Raw genomic sequence first — 24,171 nt, forward strand, 5'->3', positions numbered from 1 at the left:
GGGTCGTGTGAAAATCTTCCACTTCTCTTCTCCGGCTCGGGGAGCTTCCCGAAGCGCGCCAGAATTTCGGAAAGAGGTCTGTGGTTGTGTGGTAAGAGGGGGTGGGGGAAGGGGTGAAGTTTTCCCGGCGGACGTTTATCCCCCTACCTTCGTCGCACCCACCACCCCACGAAGCCATGGCCGCCCCGGGAAGGGTGTGAGGAGGAGGGGAGCGACGCGCGCTACGCGCATGCGCAGAAGCGAGCAGTGGCGTCCACGCAGCGCCGCGCCGCCGCCACGCGCCAGTCTGCCTGCGGTGCTCCGCCTGCGAGGACGCTGCAGCGAGGAGGGCTTCCCGCCCTGCGCCGGCGCGCGACGTGTTGCAGACCAGTCGAGGGGCACGCCCGCGAAAAGAAAACAACGTGAGTCGTGCTATTGACCACCCGATCAGCCCTAGGCCCTTTGTCATTCACCTAAACGTTATATCATATTAATGGAAATCTTAATTATAAGTTTTAAACATTTATTAGATATTAATATTGAAAAATTTAATAATATAAATATATTATATATTATAAAACCTTTACGAAATACCTAAAATTTAAACGAAAAACTACTAAAATAAATATTTAATTATAGTTTGTATCTAACCACTTTTGATGGTATTGAAATAAAGGTATTTTCATAATACAACACATTTTAACTTAACTACGGCTTGATATTTATTCATTTCCAAATGTTCATACCTTGAAACAATTTAACACTTCATTTACGGTTGAATATAAACAAACCATGTAATTGTGATTTTCTTCTAATGTTTTACTCTGATATGTCTTAGTAACTGGCGTTATAACAGGTTTTTTTCCATTAATTCTTGAAATTTTAGTAAGAAAAGTTATTTTTTTACAAAACGTATTACTTTAAATTACATAAAACAATCGATTTTACACTAGTATTTTCTAAATTATACAATTTTGGTATTTATTTTAACGTTAGTAAATTTAATTGCCCCAATTTTTCATTAGCTTGACTATTTATTTTTAAAATATTCATTTAAATTTTGTTACATGGGAAATTTTTCAATAAAATTGTTGGAAATTGAAAGTATATATCTGAGTTTACCAAACCATTATAGTACGTCATATTTTTAGCATCTATTTATACGATAAATTTACACGCTTCTAACTACTAAAACCAATACACTGATTAGTGACGTAAATGTTTGTTTAACAAAACAAATCTCTCTTTGTCAGTTTGTCTGATGTAAGTAAGATTGCTACAAACGATTCAACAATTTTTTTATTTGCTGCAAACTTTCCAGAAAGAGTACCATGAACTGCGGGTCGCACAATGCTGGTAGATCAGAGCGGCGCTAAATCAAACCTCTATATTTTTGCATGTGTCTGAAATGAAGCCTCGTTAGGCTTTGTAACGCAGGTTGCGGGCCACAAAGGGTGTGATTGTTTCTCCCTGCCGACAAAGCGAGAAGAGAGGCGAGCATGAAACAGTCCTTTGATGGCTCACACGATTTACCCTGTACAAATGGTGCACGGTGGTATCAGCATACTGAATTTTATTTACAAAACCTAAAAGCTTCATTTTTGTGGATATGAACAAATTTATTTTAGGAACATTTAGTATTGTGTTCCAAATAATTTACTTTATCTACTATATAAATAAAAATGTAAATGATAGTAAACTCAAAATTTTAAATCTCCGAAAGTTGTCCACCGATTGCTTTGAAATTTTGACACAACTATGCATTCGAATACAAGCGTGTTTTTATACCCCTATGTTACACCCGTGACAGGTAAAACGATAGATAAAAATATAGATAGGTAATAATATATTAATGAATTTTCGTGTGTTCGCCTTCTCTTTTGTAAAGATAAAGATATAGGTAGGAAGATATATACATGGAGCAATATAGATATAGAGTGAGGAAGATATATATTTATAGAGCGACGTATATATGTAGAGAGATAGAGAGATAATGATATGCATTGAATATGTGTACTACGTCAAACAACTATTGTCTTACTACTTTTTATAAATGAATTCATTAATTTAAATTTTTTATGTCATGTTTTTAGCAAAAATTAAAGCCAATATATATTTTTAATAGAACTTGAAAAACTATGATGTAATTATGTGTTATACAGTTTGAATAAAACTTTTTTATTTGACTATAGTCGTAAAAATCTTTATCTGTAAGATATTTTTAAATAAAAAATGGGTTTCCCTAGAAGTCTGTGAACCTAATTTTAATAATTTAATTTTTTATGTTTAATAATAAAAAATTACATTTTTACGAAACAAAATATATACAAACGGCTATTTCAAAAACGTATAACTCGATTTTATGCTCTCAATTCATGACAGGATTAAAATTTAAACTGTCCGTTAAGGGCCCCTTAACAATTCAGCAAGACTCACTGAAACCATATTTTAACCATTAATACATCTATAGTATTGATTCACTTAGCAAGCACTGGAAAAATTAAATCTTAAAGATAACTTTTTTAACTACCCCCTTAATAGAGCATATGAAATCAATATAACTTTTGGTAGATAAGTTGTAAGATATTTTAAAGAATTTCTGGGAAGCGAGGGGTGGGACTCCGGACTGGTGCTACGAAGGCATGTACATTAGGTTCACACCTCATATTCATCAATACTCCCCCAGGCATATGATCCCGCTAGGGCGTGGTCCTGGCTAGGAGAAAGATGGATCTTTTACATGCCTGACACTGTTACGAGTGCCCAACATGGGTTCCTAGAACCGGGAAATAGATTCGCCATTTCCAATCGCGGCATGTTACTGGTGAGCGCATGGCTAGGTCGAGAGGTTGAGGAGACCGTGCTATGAAGGCAGTCCGCGAGCCAATGTTTAAAGGCAACGAATGAACGAACAAATACAACAGTGTTTGACGTGTCGCTGACCTCAAGGGAATCAGAGCCGGACGGAAAGATGAAGCAGAGGTGCAATGCAATGCACATCTCGAAGGCCCGCGCTATTGCCTGGGTTAAGAAACCGAGCTGTGACCCTCCTGGTATCGAACCCGTGGAGTCTTGTTGCGAAGCCGTTCATCCGCTCAATAAAATCGACCGGAACACCCGTAGTTTTCTAGTTGTGATTACATACGGTAGTTGAGATAAGTGATTTTCTTGTTGATTGAATTGTGCGTAGAGATGTAAGTGAAAAAAAATTTACTAGGAAAATTTTCCGTTTATGAAAACTTTCTGTAATTATAGACACGGAAAATTGTTCTTTTTTAATTACCAATATAGATTTACATAGGTTAAAATAGGTTATACGATAATTTATTTCCTGAAGATTTGTATGTATTGTTTTTTTTTTGTTCCTATCAGTTGGTAAAGGAAAGGGTAGCATGTCCTACCCAACTCTCAGATGTTAAATAAGCCATTTTGTTTTAAATAAACAAAATATTTATGTTTATTATATCTTTATTAAAAATTTGGTAAAATTTAATTTTGCATTTCTTTGAAAATATTAGTCTTAGGAAATTTATCGTATTTTAAAAAACATTTACCGGAAAATCTTTCCAAACTTTTTCCCGAAAACTATGCACCTTGACTTAAACTAACAAAATTTGATAAAAACATGTAAAAAACATGGCTAGCACGAGTCTCGAAACAAAACTGTGTAGAAAGTACACATAGGCTACACATATATTTTTATTACAGATTATATTTATGTCTTATACCTTGTGATATTCTTCAACTATTATTTTTCACACAAAAAAAAATCATCCAAGTTTACAGTTATAATAATAGCATTGTAGGATTCTCCTCGATTAAATTGAACATATATTAGGAGATTCTTTATAATGTAATGGATGCGTGTAATATTTGAGATTTAGTAACTATCCTTAGTAATAATAATAATCTTGTATCTTACCATTTAGTAACCACAAAAAAACATTGCTATTTTGATGTAAAATTACATCAAAGAGTTATTAACTGGTTAATATCTAATAAAAATTAAAATAAAAACAGTTTTCACACGCCGAAAAACTTGGAAAAAACGTAAATATCACATTGAATGTCCATAATATCGTTTTAACAAATATTCCTTCAATGGTATGTGAAACTAAATTTAATTGATGGCAAACATTTTAAACTGTCAATAATGTATACTATTAAATTGTATTTCTAATAAAATGCAATAATGATTTTTTTATTAACTTACATATTTGTAAATTAATATTTTCCATGCCAACCACCAATCAAATTTCTAAATTTACAAACCATCTCAAACAGACAGAAACCTAATTTGTCACGGAAAAATGCAGTCACTCTAAGTGGTATTAGCTTTTGATGTTTGCCAATTATCATTGCCCCTTCCTAAATATATATGGATATTTTTTTAAAATTAAGCTAATGAAACTACGTACAATACATTTGATTTCTGATAGTATTATAAAATCAAATAACAATGAAAAACAATAAATTTTGAGGATTAATACGTATTTGTATAGTAAAATACATTTAAAAATCCACCTAAGAGATTTAATAATGTTAGAAAAAATGTATTAATAAGAAACGATGCAGAAAAATTTGTACCTGAGTCACGGTTAGCGAGTTTGTGGATATTATTCAACTTCGTAATCCCTCTTAGGGCTTGACTAATTTTGCATCCGCGGTATTTAAATTTAGTCCGGGTCCCCACCGCGGGGTTCTGTCCGTAACTTTCAGTTTGTTGTCAGGGAAGCGAGAGGGCCGAGACAGTATTAATTAACCACAGCCCCCCCTCCCCTCCCTAAATGCGCTGCAAAGAGCAGTCTCGCGAAAGTTTACTAACCCAATCTAACTTCAGAATAACTCCACCTCATGCCACGCTACTCCACGCCAGACTTACATAATCTTTCTCATTAATTGCTTCGGGAACTCTCGGTTTTATACTTTTATTTTCGATGGAAACTAACTACATCATTATGCGGTTAAAAAAATATTTTTTCGTTGAAATATTTTGTGCAAATAGGCTTTTCAAAGTTTCTATTGATGAAAAGGGACAGGAATTAAAAGAGGCCATATTTTTTCCACACTTTTCATGCCATACGATTTTTTATCATTTAATATTACAATTTTGCCTTCGTTAAGACAGAGATCGTACGAAGATGTTTTCAAAGACCATGTGTTTACTGCCACAGCATTGTTGGTATATAAATGTGAATTGTAAATCTCTTAAAAACTCTTAGTTAAAAAATGCCTTATTTGGTTTGTATTTCTTAAGGTTGTTAAATCTAAAGATATATTTTGAAAAATTAAATTTTTAAAATTAGAGTTATTTCTTCCTCACGAGGAGGGGCAGTTATAGTGAGGAGTGCGAACGTATACTGCCTGCAGTATGCCGTAGAGAAGTACCGGTTCTTCAGCTAGTATATTGTATAGTCTCTCTATACGTCCCTATACTCCTTGCGATTCTGAGAACCGTTTTTTAATGCATTAGTACCTCTGCGAAAACACAGGTTTTAGCCATTTTTTGGCAGACAAATATTCCTTGTTTAAAATTAAACCACGACGCGGAACTACCACAGGAAAGTGTAATGGCTCTTTAATGCTCTACGTAGTGTGATACATTCAACAAGTTCTTGCAAATGATACTTATTTACGGTCATTTCACTAGGCATAAGAAAAATGTATGAACTATTTGCGCACAGAAGTTCGGTACTCAAAAAAAAATTGTTGACATTCTCAGTGACGAAACTGGAAGACGACATACCATAAATCTTCAGTCGAAGGATACATTGTCTTGAAGAGTACTGCTTCAGAGGTGCAATGCTGATTAAAGTTACTGTAACTACAGTTGGTGACGAATATGTGTTGTTTATTATTTTAGTTTTTATTTATAAATTAGTTCAGTTAGATTTACAAAGGTAAAAAAATGAGTATGAAAAACTTTTATTTATTGAAAACCGGCATTTTTACCTAAATAAAATATCAAAACGTTAGTTAAATATAATGTCTGCAAGTGGCGGGGTAGCACAGGGCTATGCTCATTGTTTGCCATCAGCTGAGAAGACACTTCAGTGCAGTGGCATTAATTGCGTGATCTGTGTAAACCACAGATTAAAAATTAACGTCAAATACCAAAATATAAAAATTCTGTAGAAATTCTCAGTCTTAACATATTGGGAATCATACCTCACTGTTACGTAGAAGTTTCCGGTTTTTTCAGTACTCTGGTACACGATACTACAGATTTTTGAAGTATAGCCTTTTCAGCACATATCCTCGTAAAGAAAATAAAAAAAACTATATCACCCCCCGCGGCGATGAAATTGCTGCTCTGCGAAAATAAGGAAACTGCCAAAGCGGGGAAGCAATTAGCAATGTCGCGCCGGGGGTGGGGGTGGGGATGTCGAAAATGAATTTCTCTTCTCCCGACCCCCTCTGGCCTGCACACTGCCCTCTGGGACTCTCGCTCGGCCGGAGAAACTACCGCCATCAAATCGCCGCTCGCGGATCGCGCCGTATAAACGTGCCCCCCCAACCCCCCAATAACCACTGCCCCCTTCAACCCCTTCACTTGCCCCGCAATCCGCGTCCAGGCGACTGATATTTACGACGCTGTAAAAGCTTCTCGGTCCGTGAGTGGAATCCAGGACAACTTCTCCCTCGGAGAGGGGTGGGAGAGGGGGTTTGGTAACCCCCCCCTCCTTTTCATGTCCACTCCCCTCTCCACAAGCCACCCCCTTCTCACCAGCCGCTAATGGTTGCGTTCGTGCTTATATATATATATATATATATATATATATATATATATATATATATATATATATGACACTGTATCAAGCGGGGTGCGATACGCGATATCTGTTCCTTCTGCCAGTTCCAGTGGTGGACACAACGTCGAATGTTTTGGTGGAGTTGTGTGTGTGGGGGAGGGTGGGGGGCCGGTGAACATGATGGGAATGTTTTGTGTGGTATGTAATACCTACCAGTTCAATTGGAGGGTCAAAACGTTTGAAATGTTTTAGCATTAAAAAGTTTATTTCACGTGGTCCGAACGTCTTTAAAAGTCACTTTCAATACTATTGTTGTATCTGATTGCGGTCTGCAAAATTACACCCGCAACATATCTTCTGTAGTTGTTTCTGCATGCCTGAAAATCATTTTTTGGAAACAATACTAAATATTTCTTGTCGCGTTTAGGTAAATTAGCTTATTAATAAAAAAAAGTTTGAGGTTTTGTGCAAGCAAAAATAGTTTGAAACTTGTAAAAGATAATTAAATATATATATGTTTTAATTTATGAATGTTTTACAAATAACTTTTCTAATATTGGTTTTAAGACAACACAAATCATAAATGCTAAGGCAAAATTCCGAACACAGTATTATGCCAAAATTGTTTTCATACAAATTTAAAAATGAAAAAATATCTTATTTTTACATTATTTCATTTACATTAATACAAATATATAGTTTTTAAGGAAGCATGTTCGGAGCGCACGTGTACACCATGTACCAGCGTGACGTAGTTATTTGTTATGTCCGTGACAATTATGCCACTCTAAGCCAAGAGAGTGGTCGGTTTATTCGATTTTCTCAGTTTTAGTTACTTTTATAACGTAAACTTAAAATTATTTTGACATAAAACACAGTCTGTCGCCATCTGGATTAATGTAGTTTACTAAAAGTTAAAGTTTTTTTAAGCTCTCCAGTATATTCACACTTACACACAAACATACTCTCACCCAGTCTTTGTAATCTTATTTGAGATAAAACGAACTTGCGATAACACTGTGGCGCCAATACTTTTCTCGTTCCCTTTTATGAATCCTAAAAGAAATGCTGTATGGATATAACGAGTTAAGATAAATCAGGACACAATAGCTAAAATAAAAAGATTCGTAAACAATGTTATTGAAAACATAATTTTTTTCCTGAGGCCTAAGCCGTAAGGCGCCCGTAGCCAAAGAAACAGAAACTTTCCCGCCAAGAAGTTAATGAAATACGGCAGCTTCGTGCGTATTTCACGCGCGTTCTGGAGTTAGTTATCTGTTGCCAGATTCTCGAAAGTAAATGAACACATGCGACGTGGTTCGGACACGAATGCATAAATAAGTCCTGCGTGACTCTTTTGTGGTCCTTTCCCTCACTCGTTCACGTTATATCTTCCCCCTTTCTTTCTTCAGGACCCAGAAGAACTCTTAGCACCAGGGGAAAGTTTTGTTTTCGTCAAGAAGTTTACGGGAGAAAATCTTTTTCCAAATCCGGACGGAAGTTCGCTGGGACACGGAGGCTATGAGTACACAAGAAGAACTTGGATTGGCTGGAAACTGAAGCACAACTTTACAGGGCACGTAAGATGCCCAGATCTCATGCTTATGCATTGCACGCAGCTGGCGGACAGTGAAGACAGCCTGCTGAAGTTTTCACCTGAGTTTAAGTTTAATCCTTTTTTACCCATCGCCACAGGTGTTGTTTGCAGTACAAATATATTTTTTTTCCAAACCCGATTTCGATCCGAGTTTATTACAAAACCCTAATAAAAAGTTTTTTTTAGTTTGTTTCATGTAACTTGTTTCAAGTTTTGACAGTTCTCAAATTTAATTCCAAATATAAACGTAAACGTTTGCCATTCTTGTTTTGACAACCGTATTTATACGTAAATACCTAACATCGCCTAACCTAACAAATTACATCCGTGCTTTGATAACGTATCATCTTGTAATAAATAAAGAAATAAATTTTTATAAGTCATAAAAATTCGTTAAAAAGACATATAGTACAAAAATCTATAAAAGGTTTTGTAAACGATTTTCCTTTTTTAGAATATTTTAAGGGGAATAATTTTTTTTCTAGTTTCCATAAATCTTTCCATAAATTAGAGTTTTTTTATTTTTATGCATAATTTTACGAATGATTAAAATAATTTTAGTAAACCTGCCATGGTGTTAAGGGCGAACTTTAAGGCCCCTAACTCGCGCAGACTCGCCTGCTGATTGGACGTGAACCTGAGTCTGGCTAAGTGAGAAGGAAGGAAGGAGAAAGTGCTTCTCTGAGAAGAAGGAATATACAACACAATCGTCACTCGTCGTCGGGCGAGTACAAATACAGGTTCCCCGCAGCTAAGTGAACAGTTGACCGTAATTTGCAGAGGATAGCGGAAAACGCAGCCATTAATAATGTTCGCAGGCTTTCACGACCATTGTCTGAAGTAGCTTAGCTTCTGGGTTGTAGCCGTGTCCTTGGCGAATAATTCACCGACGTTTCAGTCGACATTGCAGTCGCCATAATCAGGGAGCAGTTACCTACTGTACAGTTACCTACAGTAGGTAACTGCTCCCCCTGATGATGGCGACTGCAATGTCAACCAAAACGTCGGTGAATGATTCGCCAAGGACGCGGATACAACCCAGAAGCCAAACGTAGCCATTGGTAGTCGTCGTCGTCAGAAGCTTGTCATCGCATGATGACGACAGCAGCTTGTAAACATTGTCACACCTGTCTGTGTGCTCGTGTTAGTGGCAACCAACCAGAGATTAGGGACTAAATTACCCATTACACAGTTCTCGTAACAAGCAAAACGACATTGTTTGGTTATTGGTCGTAGCCGCATCTTAAATTTGAATATGTTCTCACCATCCATCTCTCCTTTTCGAGTGTAAATGCAACTAACAAAAATTTCTCAAAGTAACGTCTAATCATCTCTGGCCCAGTCGCAAAATGGTTGTTTATTAATAGTATTTTAATGGTGTCACTGTTGTCATAAGAGGGCGCGGAAAATAGGTGTCACTTTTGTCATAAGAGTGCGCGGAAAATTGTATTTTCCACTTGCAGCCACTGTAAGGGTTATATTTTGTTTAAACCATGCCGTTCCAATTTTCTTCAAACGTTTCCTCCACACAGCAACTTCGGTCGTTTTTTTCGCCATGTGAAAACTAAGGAAACATTTGCAAAACCTATAACCTTTTAGAATTTAGTATTTATTTTTCAAATGTTAGTTATAAATTAATTAATTTATACTTACCGTTATTGTGGTAATAAATGCCTTATTCTGAAATCTAACGATAAATGGATTCAAAAGCGTTTACGAAAACAATTAAATTAATTAATCTGTATAACTCTACACCAAATGAATTTTAATTTAAAAAAAATCGGTAACAAAGGTACAAGCGGGCTAGTAATGCAAGGCAGTGAAGAGAAGTAAAACTATACCGTGGAGCTAGCTATTTTATCACATGGTTTAGAATTATATTCGCTTGAATTTATCCGAGATGCGAAAAAACCAAACTCGCCAAAGTGCTTCAAAGCATTTCACGTCCACTGTAAAAAAAAAAAAACCTTATTCGGTTCCACTCACGGTGGGAATTTTTTTTTTTTAAAAGGAAACTTCGCAACTGGAGCGGGAAAGCGGATCACGTGTGCAGATCCTAATCCTTCCTTGAAAAGAATCCTCCCCCCCCTCCCACCACCACACAAACTTTTCACTCCCCTTCACCTCGCCTGGTAATCCTCACTCTCTTTCGCGCACAGAAAGGTCGATCACAGAGAAAGAGAGAGAGAGAGCGAGTGAGCGAGTGAGTGTGTGGAACACAGGATGGTAGTGGATTGCTCTTTTCAGAAACTATGATGTAATTATGAAGTTCTGTGAATGGTCCACAGTCCTCCCGGTCCAAATCTGTGTTTGCCTTCGCCTCCTAGAGATATCCCCAGGTTTAATTTACCCGATAGAAGAGTTCTTCTGCAGTTCTTTCCTTGTGCCGGATTTTGAATTTTTATTTCTAAATGTGATCCCGGCTCCGCGTTTCGGCGCGAGAGAGGCCCCAACAGAAGAGCATCGGCCATGTTGTGAAGAGCCACGCCATGCTTCGCCCGGGTGACACGACAAGCCGTGGCAAGGGCCCCTGGGACTCTGCCCTCCCCGGTCAGCCACTGCCACGTCTCGAGTTACAACCAACACTACTAGAACAATTACACATCAAAGACTTATATATTAAAAAAAAGTTGAAATGTTAAACTGAAAATTTTTAAAACACACAGTATAACACTAAGTATATGTTTGTATTTTTTTTTGCTTAAACCACTGAAATATTTCTGTAAATACTTCATGCAAAATAACCTGAACCTCATTGATCTGATACGACATTATTATAAAATTTTAAATTATAATTAATCTAAAAAGTAAAAAAAAAAATTCTATTGGAGAGATTTGAACCTCATCCTCTGAGGTTACCAAGCGCGCGCTCTACAGTTGCGATATTAGGCCTTGGCGAAATTTAGAAGGAAAATATGCATTATAATCATAGTAATGCCAATTTACTCAGGTATTTTAAAACTTGTGAATACTTCTTAGTATGACTATTTTAGTGTGTTCTTAAGTCTGCAAGTCACAAAAGTTGGTGCTGAATATTTCGTTTTGGTGTATCTCAGGTTATTCGGAGAAAATTAAATTAAAATATTGAAAGGTGCTCAAAGTCAAAATGTTATAAGCCTAGTGTATGATACTTCGCCCTAACAAATAATAAACTCCGTGTACTTGCTTTTACTTAAACCTGCCAACAAAATGTGCCTGGTAAACCTAAAATGCTTCTATCTTTTTACAAGGGTTCTTGCAGTCCATGCTTGCGATTAGCCATCGAACACAGGCGATGTGAAAGCGTGTTGCTAATTGCCATTTTTTTTAATCTTCCTCGTCCAGAAATATCGCACGCCAAGCGAAACCGAATTCATTTAGATTTTTCCTCCCCCATTCTTCTCGCGTATCTTTACCACCCCCCCCCCTTCAGACTCTGTCACTCTTTCGAATCCATTCCCTCGTACTGGATTCGCATCCATTGTATTCCCGGATTAATTCAGCTGCTGTTGCGATAAATCCGGGCCACTCCAGACTGATAACCGCGCAGTTACGCGGTCGTGAATCAAGCTAGTGATCGGACAGCCATTTTTTTCTGTTCCTGTCGGGCACACAGACATTACAGTCAGCCGCTCGGCTCTCGACTGAGGACAGGCGGTGAGACAGCTCTGTGGAGTCGCTGTAGCAGCCGGCGCTTGTGCGCTTCTTCAGTGGACTGCGGGTGAATGTGTTCTTCAACGAAATTGTGAAATACCTGCTCGAATTTTGTAGGCTTGATGTAAAAATAAAATTTAGATTGACAGGACCGATAAGTTGCTGTTTAAAAAAATGTTGTTGAAAAAAATAATAAATATTTAATTTATTTACGTATTCATTTGTCTTATTTTTACTTGTGGTGAAGTTGAGGTCAAGGACATCACCTTGCCTTACACTTAACCACAAAAAAAATATATATATTTCGTTTTCAAATAAAAATAAACCCTGAATAGTAAAACAAAGAAGTGATAACTTAAAAATTTGACTAAGCTCTTAAATGTTTTCTTAGATAATTTTTCATGAATTGAAGATGGATTACTCCGGCTGTATAGTGCAGTGAACTTACTATTCCTGTGATACTAATTGTGTTTGAATAAGCAGTGTTTACATTTCGCTAGGAGTGATCTGTAGTTTTCTTGAAATAATTTTCTGATCTACGTTGTTTCTGCTAGAAACTTATTATTGTGCAAAGTATAGAAGTTCAGTGGCGTAGTTATATGTTTTGTATTTTTATTAATTTATTTATTCATTGAATTTTACAAATTTTACAATGTAACTTTTTTTAATAGATTGATAATTCGGCAACACTTGGTTCATGAGCATAGCTCAACGAAGCAATCTACGCTGTTGGTTCGAATATGTTTGTTCTCGTTTAGGTGTCAATAAGTAAGTGTGCAACATACCATATACGAAAGACAGATCGTCAGTGGCTTTTCAAGTAAGGGAACAATTTATACGTAATTAAAAAGGTTATAATTTCTTGGGATCAAAATGGCTTTATATCACTAATATACTATTTTTTAAACTGTACTTAGATTGTCTTGTTAAACATCAAATCATTTGTTATGACTTTTACAAAAAAAAATCTGTCACAGTAAATACGTAAAAAAATAGGTGTCCATAATCGGAAATGCGTCACTTAATGAATGAGCGTCATGGTTTTTATCCAAATACCAGTTATTAGTCATTCGCGAAGAGACAAATTAACAGTGTTAATTCTTAGGAGAAATCGATGTGGAGATCATAACAAATATTCTATACTCTAACGCGAATCACACACTAATAAATGGATAGTTTTGCCCATGTTTTCCACAAATAGACAAATATTTATTCAGAAAAAAAAAACAACTCGCAGCTGTGATGTCAAAAATGCAGATGAATGTAATTGTTTGATCCCTAAGTATGAAATTCAATCCAACATACAAAAAACAAAACGTGACCTAGTTATCAGAAATAATATATATATTTTTTTTACTCCCCTCGACGCAGCAGCCAAACAATAAAGCACCAAAACCCATTTTTTTTTAAAAAAACATCATGTTCCTTTGTTCCGGGAACAGAGCGGTCAAATGGGCCCGCCCCGCGCGACAATACGCACGGCGGCGGTAACGACGAGTTCAAATAACGCATAACGCATATTCGCCGGGTGTGTGTTTTGTGGAATCGAAGAGGCGGTAGGGGGATAACGGGGGGTGGGGTAATTGAATGGTCGCTGGCGGGCGATTAAAACGTTAGCCGTTTCAGTTCAACTCCTCCCCCTCCCCCCCCCGGGTAGACCGATGGACGCGGGGGTATTGTTTCTGGCGGCCGCGAGGTCGCCCGTGCCAGCGCGAGGCTATTGTGCGGGCGAGGTTTCGAATTCCCGAGGCCCGGACGCACAATGGACATAAATTACACGGCCCCCTCCCCTTTCCCCGGGCGCCTGCTGGTCGCAATTTTGGGTATTTTAACCCTTTCCGCGCGTCGGCCGTCCGGCTGGCGTGACCTTGGCGGGCTGCCAGGCCTCGCCTGAAGCCGTGCTCCAGAGCCCAGGTGCTGGGGCCTGATCCATACTCGCCGGCGCTGTTGTCGGAGACGATGGGAAACTTGAAACATTCACAAAGTTATCTGCCAGAACCGTGCTCTCGATATTGAGCTTAACCGTGTCTCCTTTGCAGTATTGCATCACAAGCCTCAATTATTGTGTCTTCCGGCTAGTACAAAAAAAAATCATTTCCCTTCAACGCGTAAGTTACTTCTTTCTAAATCATAATACTTCCGTTCTTTGAAGATGTTTCTATTAAAAAATGGCTTATGATATAAAAAGTTAAATATATCTTTTAGAAGAATAAATGGTTTATCTTTAAAAGTGAAGTTATTTCAGTATTGCAGTGTTTATCTACTGGATGTTCCAGCTGATGGAAATATCACGTGACACCTCGCACGGAAACTTCCGAAACCGTCAACGCAGAGTTCCCGCTGCTCCAAACGTGCACCTAATAGAATGTAAAAGGAAATGTAGGTTTTCGATCACCGAACTATAAAAACGCATCAATATTCCGCAAGGTTCTCCGACATCGCGGGCAGTCTGTGCTACGCCGTGTCACGTGCTTGATGGAAAGAGACGCACGCCGCGTCGTGATTGATGGCGAAGTCTTCCCACCCCCGCCCCCGCCCCCGTCCCAGCATAAAAAAAATACAAATGTATGTATTCGTCTTTTTTCCCGAAACGTGAGCACATCCAAATGGCTTTCGAGGCACAAAAATAAAAAATAAAAGGCAGTTTTCGAATTTCGGAATATTTGCGTGGATAATAAAATTTCTCTCAGCATTTTTCGACAATTGGATATTTTACGAGAAACTATTGCAAGTTTAAAAAAATCCCTGCTGGGAAAGCCTACAGGCGTTGATAGATTTCAAAGTACATACTTAATTTGTAAACTTTTGGAACATTTTTAATAATATTGGTGTACAAAACATCCTATATGTTCTGCAATATCCAATAATCCAAAATTATCGGTAAACTTTATTTTTTCAGATTCCACGGAGCCAAAATATTTTGAACGTTTTTAACTCAATGCACCAAACTGAACATCTTAAATTTCTGTTCTATTTAATTGGTTCTTAAGTCAACTGTTGGACGATTTAGTTAAAACAAGTCATAAATATATTTCTATGTTACTTAATGGACGGATCACAATACTCAAGTTTGTGTGAAAGACATGCTTACATCAAACCGCGTTCAAACTGCAAGACTACTCGGAAACACAATTCCAGCCGTACCTCTGTATGAGGTTGTTAATCGGGAGGAAATACCCGCGATAATCCTTCTGAGATCATCTCCCTGTAGGTGTTATGTAGTTGAGATGCTATTGTTTGATATTCTGTCTTTGCTGAAGTTTTTCTTGTTCCGAACCCTGGAAGGGAGAAGTCTGGACCTCCCTCCTTGCTGAGAGCGACAAGTTGCACTGTGGTTTCACGAGCTCGACACCGCGGCCTGCGCTCTCTGGAGCCGTGTGGCGAGTGTGAGGTGTGGAGTGTGGAGGTGTGGAGGGTGGAGTGTGGAGGTGTGGAGGGTGGAGGGTGGAGGGTGGAGGTGTGGAGGGTGGAGGGCGGGCCCAGGGGAGGCTCCAGGCATCACTCCAGAGGCAGCAACCCCCGGCCACAATGGCCCTCGCGCCGGCATCAAGTGGTCTCACCCGCGCGTGCGCGAGCTGGTGGTTGAAGAGGCGCGGGGGGCAGAGGGCCTGCGGTGCGCTGCACGACCTCCGAGGGACAAGCCTCTCTTCGGGTCCCAAGGGCTGAAAAGACGCCCCGCCATCGAGATCTCCAGATAAACCCTTCCCCCTTAACCGTGCCTTCACCGGCTCCAGCTGGTAAAAATGCAGGAAGGCTCTCTACAGACGGGGGGGAGGTTTTTTCCCATCAGAAGATCACCCGCGATAAGGAATGAAGAATGAGTCATTTCCCCGACACGCCTGCAAGATGCGCGGTCCACCAGCTCTGTGGTTGATTAGGCCGGCCCCCTTCCACTTCCCAACCAACTCCTCCGAGCAATGTCGCTGTAGTTGCTGTGAGCCGCACGGTCTAACCGCGTTCCAAAACCACGTGAGCGGCTGATCCTGCGTGTATTTCGTAGTCCATGCCTCCCTACGAAGCAAGATTCTAACAAATAAATAGTTTCTGTGAAAACTCAAGCTAAACAATTACTCTCTAATAAACCTCTAATAGTCCATTTGGTTATGTTTTAATTATTAAATACGCAACTACAGCTTATTTTTCTTCTTGTCTATTACTATAGTTCTTATAGAAAAATTTAAAGACATATTCAAATTTATTTATTACTAAATTTAAGTCAAAACTGATTAAATGCATATTCAGATGTTACACATTTCATTCTCATACTTCTACTCCAAATACTTTAATTTAAGTATGAACACTAAGTCAGGATGTTGGCCAATCAGTAGTAAAAAATTTATGCATTATTGTATTTTTATATAACACCTGTAATATACATAAAATTATAGATCATACTATTTTGAGGTATTTTTCCCAGGAATATGAATTACAAAAAACATTTTGACAGTCCTAACTGTCCGAAATTTTTTTTACTGTTTTAGGTCCTCCACTATTTTCAAAGTTGCAGTCAATATACTGGTTAGCTAGTTGGTTCACAGTGAGACTGAGAGAAAAAAAATAGTTTTTTGGTTTCTTCCTTGAACGCTCCGCTATATTGCGACAATATATAATCAAGCCAAAGTAGTGTGTATTTACTCTGCTAGGGTAGTTGAAAACCTGTCACTGGTTTGCATTTAATCATTCTGAAACAAATTGAATATAGTTTATTTAAATAAACACAGGTTTTTAAAATGAATTATTTTATATTTGTATTTTTATTCGGTGAACTAACACATAAGGTAACCTAAATACTAATATGTATTTTTAGGTGTTCTCAAGTAGGCTATATAGTACTGTATTCCTATGCGCCATTTTACTCAGCGTGTAATTCGTGATATTTTAAAAGGTCAGCATAACCAGCCCTTTCCCACTAACTGTGACATTTTGGTCCGTGGAAGGGGGGGGGGGGAGGCTCTGTGTTCGAATGTGGGGCAGTAAATTGAGCTGTTTGTGGATCATTACTTTGACCCACTGAAAAAGAGGGGATAAAGGGCTTTACTAAACACCACATTAATGCGGTGAGTGGTTTTGGAATCGATTATTCCTTTTTTCTTGTTATGTACATTTTGTTTGCTTACGTGGATTTTCTGCACGCAAGCCATGCGCCACAGATATCCGGGCTTTATGAAAATTATGTGACGGTGATAAAACATTTATTATAAAGAAAACCAAAATATACATTGACGTTATTTGTTTTTTTTTTACATTTATTTTTGTATTATGATGGAATGATATTAATGTTTTTTTACGAGTAGAAAATTATACTGCCATTTAAATATTTTCGCAATTCCTATTCCCATTGGAAGTAATATTTTAAAAAAAAAGTATTGAAACGTTTTGGAGCAAAATTTTAAATAATTAATATTAAGTACTAGAAAGAAACAAACTGGAAACCACAAGATTGAAGTTTGTAAGTATTCTATTTTACAGAACCTTTGCTTAGCGGGTAAGCCACTGTTACACGCTCCGTGTAAAGGAAACTCTCTGTCTTAGCGGGAGAACGCACACTTGCCTATTGCTGTCGTCATCAATCTCACCTACTGCTGTTGTCACATTTAACCTTTACAGAACTAAGTTACACTGATTCGAAACAGTTTAAGGTAGAAGTTTATGATGTCTTTAACGATTCAAAATACGTTTTATTGCAATACGAAAAATCTGAGCTTTAATATCCAATAAGGAACAATACTTTCATAAGATTAAAGACAATTAAAATTTCTTTAGTTGAACTGTTTTTTTATTATAGTTCTCGTTTATGTGGTTGACAGCATAGCTATGTAACATTACTTAAAAGTGTGTTTTTACATACACACATAAATATTATTCAGCTGCGTGATAGAAAACAATATATTATGAGAGCAAATCAAATGCTGTTTCCATCGGAATTTAAAGCAGTTTTGTATCTCCCTACAATTTTAACATCTCAGGGCAGTACTACATATATTCCACCTCGTGCGCAAATCACATCACAAAACGCGAGATGCACAGTCATAGTGGAAAAAAAGTAATCAAATTAAGTTGCGCGTTATTGAATGACATGGGCGAAGCGAACAACCGTAATTCAATATACTCACGCATGTAGAACCATAATTACTCCGATATTGACTATTCTAAAATGTCATTTGCTACGTTTTTCTAGTAACTTTTTTCTCACTCGTGATGTATTGCCTTTTGCAAGCCATCAACATACCTGATGTTAAAACAATTATTTCAAACTAACAATGAGAAAATACAATTTTAAAAACCGTTGACAACATTTTCCTTACAGCTGCTAAAGATATTTCAACGTAAATTTAGACGAGAAGGTAAAATAACAATTGTGTGATTCTAAGTCAGTTTCCCACGTGAATTTCTGTTATAGTAGTGCGTGTGTGTGTAACGCGCATTATGCCTGTTTTTGTATATCTAACAACTTTGGTTTTAGTAATTATTACGTAAATAACTATTATTGTTGGACCACTAATTTTTCTTAAGATTTTTCGTATAAGTAAGCCTGAGAATTTATCTCGTATAATCTGACGAAAACTTAAAGCTGGGTTTCATATTTCACGATTATGCACAACACGGCTCAATGCATCCATGCATTCAATGCTTGATATGTGTTCAGCCCCTGGTGATCTTTCTATTTGCTCAGGGCACACAAATCTATACATTTCATAAACTTGTTCCTAGAATATTGCCGGTTTTTTGTTTGTAATTTCACATAGTAATTTTACAGAAAGTTTATTAATAAAAGGAACTGTGGGAATTCTATTACTGTCCAAATAAGCATAGGTCTGCATGTCTGCAATGTTTCTTAACTTATAACTCATTTATTTATTTCTTCGAAATATTGTTAATCACTTGGTTACTCTTCATCATCAGAAATATATGATTGATACTGATGTCTTGGAAATTTTACGGTAGGCATACTCATTATATCACTATCCAACTGTATAGTTGGTATTCACACTGAGAAAACTTTACGTTTATAAGAACAAAAATTATGTACCTGCAGCTAGATTTGTTTGTTTTACAGGTAATATTACTAATATTTTACAGTAATTAAAATGAAAATATTCTGCAAAACCAGAAATCACAGAAACACAAAAATAAATTTTATTAGTTGTTTTATACAAACATAACAAAATAATACATAATAATTGTTTTTATTTACCACGTAATGGTACACTTCCTATTTCATAGTTGGGAAGGACCCATGTTACCCTATAAAACAGTAGGTAGTTTAAACAGTCTACAGAAAATAAATTATTGTAAATGTCAATCAATCTAATAAATAATTACGTAAATGAATGTTGGTAATGGCAAAAAAGAGGATTTTCCAGAAATATATATGTGTTATTTTTCCGAAAATTTTCCGAACGGCTTACATCTCTACCTGCAACCCATAGAGACGGTTGATACAGAACAATTACCTCACAGAAACATTTGGAACTGTTACAAACTCTAACTGTTACTAAAGTACACAGAACTGGTAAAAACAATAATTTTGTCAGTGCATTATTTGCAGGATTTATTTCATTTCTGTAAACTGTATATAACTAATGTTACAGATAAGTTTTTTCCCCATCAAGAAATAAACAGTATTTGAAAACTGAAAAAAAAAATTGTTTTAGTGTATTTTAGAGTTTTGCTACGCAACCGAAATGCAAACCGTTTAAGAAGCGTACTGGAGTGGGAAAAAAATATAATAAAACAATTGAATTTCCGTTATTAAGTATTTGTTTTTAAAACACAATTACCTGCGTTAAATCCGATAAAATATAGAACTTTTATCAGTTATACGAGCAATAATCAATCTTCACCTAACAAAACCCCAAATTCGATTTTTTTAGATATATATATTTGGAGATTATACCATACAAAATTAACTTATTGGTGTTGTTTAAAAAAATATCCTGCAAAGTTTGGAGCTAATTACTGTTTGTCATAAAATTTTATTTCTTGTCACATTGGTTCTTTCATTATTATTTAGTATCTATAATTATGTATTTTTCAGTAATTTTAATATTTTATAGTTAAATTGGTGTAAATAGACAACATAAATTTATTTCTTAAGTTAATTTATAAAACAGTTCTTAAAACAGGGAAACGAATATATCATCCTGTGTATCGGATTTCATAATGAATGGATATAGGTGATGTGAAACGATATGGTAATTGTCCAAAGGTAATTAAATGATTTTGTACCCCAATTTTCGCAACGAGTTTATCGCGCATAGCACTCGCTTTGTATGGGTAAACGCGATACGAGCGCTTCATTCAGTTAATATTTGTTTTTTAATACGAAATAGATAACAAATGAACTGTTAGCGAACAATACATATACTGCTTGTTTCCGTTTCCAAACAAATTCACACGAGTTCTCGTATGAAACACAGTTTAGTAACACTATTTATCTTCCGTTTGAGCGAACAAATTATAATATTATTCCGCCGGTTCACTTTGAAATAGGATTGTTCTAGTTTCCACAGTGACATTTGTAGTCGAATTGTTACTGTGAGTTTCAAAATAATCAAACAATTGGCGGAAATATTTATTAATACATACGTACTACAAAGTTATCGGAGAGGTAGATATTTTTTTTAACTTGAGTTAAGCTATTTATATGCTCCCATTATCAAACGATGGCATAGTTTCTGCTACAAACTCTCTTTAATCATAGGCCTTTGTATTTTATTTGATATTATTAAAACTATGGAGAAATTTCATTAAAATTTGAAGTGTTTTTGTTGCATAAAAAATTAAACATTCATTCGTGTAGCATGCAATTTTAAGAATTTATTTAACTTTTTTTATTTTGTGCCGTTAAATATTTTTAGCTGTTTATAACGCTAAAGTTTAAATATAATTGTTTTTAGCTTGCTAATACTGTTATAAATGAACTTTTAAATAAAATATATTTAAATTAGAATTTTTATTTCTTTTGCACGTTTTATAGGAAAGAAAACCCTGGAATATTTTAGCAGGGTTTTATAATATTTAAAACCTGCGATTGGGCAATAAAATCCTAAAATCATCAAATACCATAAAAATATGTTATTTTTAAGAAGAAAAAAAATTCAACGAAAAGTATTTGAGGAAAGAAAATTCATATATTCAAATACAATTACTTTCAAGTTAACAAAGACTTCCTGACACTTGAGATCTAGACTTGATTTAAGGCATTCATTTAAGAATCGAATTCCAAATTTGGATTTGAATATAAATGGATTCGACCCATCCCTGTTCAAAACACAAAGGAACACAAAACACAACCAGGCGTACCAACGTTCTCTATAAAAACGTGGTGCCATGTTTACAAAAGGAAAGTAACGTCTATCCATACGCTTGTGTTATCACGTCAGAATATCAACCTTGCAAGGCACCCCAGGGATATTCGGCCAGGAAACTGTTGAAACATAAAAAATAACAACTTTTAAAGATTGCATCGTGTTAAAAACATCATCAACGAATTGCGTAAAATTCACTAGTTCTGTTATGTTTACGAGTGCAATCTTGCATAGCTTGGTTAGCTTGAAATCTCAAGGATTACTGCAGTTTTATCGTCCTAGCGGGAAGGGACGTAATAAAAAACAACAAAGCACATAATATTTTCACGAACAAAATATGTTTCTGTAAATCAACATCCGAACAGATTTTCCTAAAATTCATGACCGTCATAGTACTCAATAAAAGGCCTAAAATACGTAAATAGTACTTTTAAGAAATTAAAATAAAAACTAATTTTTTAATCTATTTGAGTTGTTCTGCACGTTCTCAAAAAATGTATACCTAACTAAACTCATCGTTTGTGTCTGAATGAAATTCTGTGACTATTATAGATAGCTAGGAATTCAATTTTATTCCAAGCAAGTTCTTTACTCATTTGAATTAAATGTTGGCTACCCAAATAATGCAAACATACAAAACTAATTTTATTGAAAAAAATATTTTTTTTATTCTGAAAAATCACATGCGTATATACAAGTACTCATATGAATTATCTTGCCAGTTAGCAAATATATATAAAAAAAATACTTCATACATCGTTTAGAGACTTGTCCAATCACTGATTTCTGCCTTTTTTCAAATTTTGCTGTATCGGAAAATATAGCTTAAAAAAATTGTAAATACAAATGGACGCAACGCTTCTAAGTCATTTGCACAAGAAAATAAACCGAAGCAAGATAGTATGCAACCCACTGTAAACTCTTCTCACTGCAATCATTGTACTGCATGTAGTTGTTTTATGGCGAGCCACGGACGTCTTATTGCAACATTGGCTGAGTTAGGTCCGGATCGAGCTTCTTTCATCGATAACATCCGGTCAGAAGAGTGTTGTTGGGAACTCGGACGCAGTGTACTGAAGTCTACCAAACATACCGTCGGAACCGTGTATTAGCCACTAGAGTCCTCGCTGTCCCAGCAGGTGTAGAGCACCAGCTGGGGTCTCTGGTCGCCGGAGGAACGTGCGACTCATAGAGCCACGAGTGCTCGACCTCGGCAGTCGCCAGGCACGCCCCCGGAGTCCCACACCCGCCCCCGGAGTCCCACACCCGCCCCCGGAGTCCCACACCCGCCCCCGGAGTCCCACACCCGCCCCCGGAGTCCCACACCCGCCCCCGGAGTCCCACACCCGCCCCCGGAGTCCCACACCCGCCCCCGGAGTCCCACACCCGCCCCCGGAGTCCCACACCCGCCCCCGGAGTCCCACACCCGCCCCCGGAGTCCCACACCCGCCCCCGGAGTCCCACACCCGCCCCCGGAGTCCCACACCCGCCCCCGGAGTCCCACACCCGCCCCCGGAGTCCCACACCCGCCCCCGGAGTCCCACGCCCGCCCCCGGAGTCCCACACCCGCCCCCGGAGTCCCACACCCGCCCCCGGAGTCCCACACCCGCCCCCGGAGTCCCACACCCGCCCCCGGAGTCCCACGCCCGCCCCCTGGGGCAGGGGGGGGGCAGGGAGGGGGGCGGGGCGAGGAAACCCCCGCTCGTCTCGCGAAGAGGAGGAGGTGAAACGCCGACCGCCGAATGAAAGAGCAGGTCGCTCGTCTTATCGGCTCGCGGAGTACCTGCGCGGTCGTAAAAAAAAAAAGAAAAGCCTGGGGAAACAACGATGAGAAGTAGCCAATGATTTTCACACCCGGATTCCTCGCGATTTGTTACCCTGGCGGACGCTGCCGAGGGCCGGGTTTTCTCCGGGTGCTCCCGCTTTGACCTCTGAACGCTCGCTGCTTGCCTCTGATGACGTCGACCCGTCCATAGCTGTTAGAAATCACATCCAAAATGTTCAGGACAATATGTAATGGGGTTATAAATCTGTATGTAGCTAGGAAAAAAATATTTTATCTTTTTAGTCCGTTTTAAAAAAAGTATATGTAAAATTTTTTTATGTAAATGTTATTATTATTTTTTGTTTCAAATTTCATTCAAGTAACAAACGTAATGCCTTTTTTTCCCGAAAATGTTACCGTATTTTTCTTTAAATTCTCGTTGTTTCGTCGATGTTTTGTATTAGTGTGCGTAGAGGGTAGCCAGGGGTGCTGAGGCCGGAAGCCAGGGTCGGATAAGAAAACAGGAATATATATTATGGCTTTATCGGCGCGGGAGGGGGAGCAGTGAATATCCGATTCACGTCAGCAGACGCGTTCAAGGGGAGAGACGCAATGGTCCAAAACAACGGGCTATGGCGAGAAAAGTGCTTTCCATTTATTCAGCACCTTTTGATAAATCACACATGAGAGTTTTTCAACTATGAATTTTCTGAACTAAGCCCAGTTCAACGAAGAAACTTAAACTTACCGATATTATTTTGTAACTGTGGACTCTATCTAATGAAATTTCAGTCAGTGAATTGTGAATAACTTCTCCTAAATTGTTCATGCATAGTGCTATTTGCATTTATCGTTTCTAGACCTCACTGTACTAGTAACAGAGCAGTATTGGCGACAAAAAGATTTTCATACGTTACATTATGAGCAGTAGTTTGTAACAATGCCATGCTTTCAGGAAGAGTTGTATGTTTCCAACGAAACCTCACATGAGTTCCTTCATCAACAGTCATACGGACTATTAAACTTTGTTACTACAGTCATACTTTTTTTCGTTGTGTGAATAAAAAATTGTTTTTACAATGATTATTCATCAATTTCATCTTATTTTTTTTTATAAAGATAGACTATTACAAA

At 37.5% G+C, this 24,171-nt stretch overlaps 1 protein-coding gene across 1 annotated transcript; it reads left to right on the forward strand.

Moving 5' to 3' along the window:
• Positions 1-229: 229 nt before the first annotated feature.
• On the forward strand, positions 230-23,018 carry LOC134536490 (splicing factor 3A subunit 2-like). The gene is made up of 3 exons (XM_063376212.1): positions 230-401; positions 15,376-15,574; positions 22,412-23,018. The coding sequence occupies exons 1-3, from the start codon at positions 230-232 to the stop codon at positions 23,016-23,018; spliced, it is 978 nt and encodes a 325-aa protein (XP_063232282.1).
• The last annotated feature ends 1,153 nt before the right edge of the window (positions 23,019-24,171 follow it).

The sequence above is a fragment of the Bacillus rossius genome, chromosome 11, assembly GCF_032445375.1.
Source record: "Bacillus rossius redtenbacheri isolate Brsri chromosome 11, Brsri_v3, whole genome shotgun sequence".
Classification (NCBI taxonomy): domain Eukaryota; kingdom Metazoa; phylum Arthropoda; class Insecta; order Phasmatodea; family Bacillidae; genus Bacillus; species Bacillus rossius.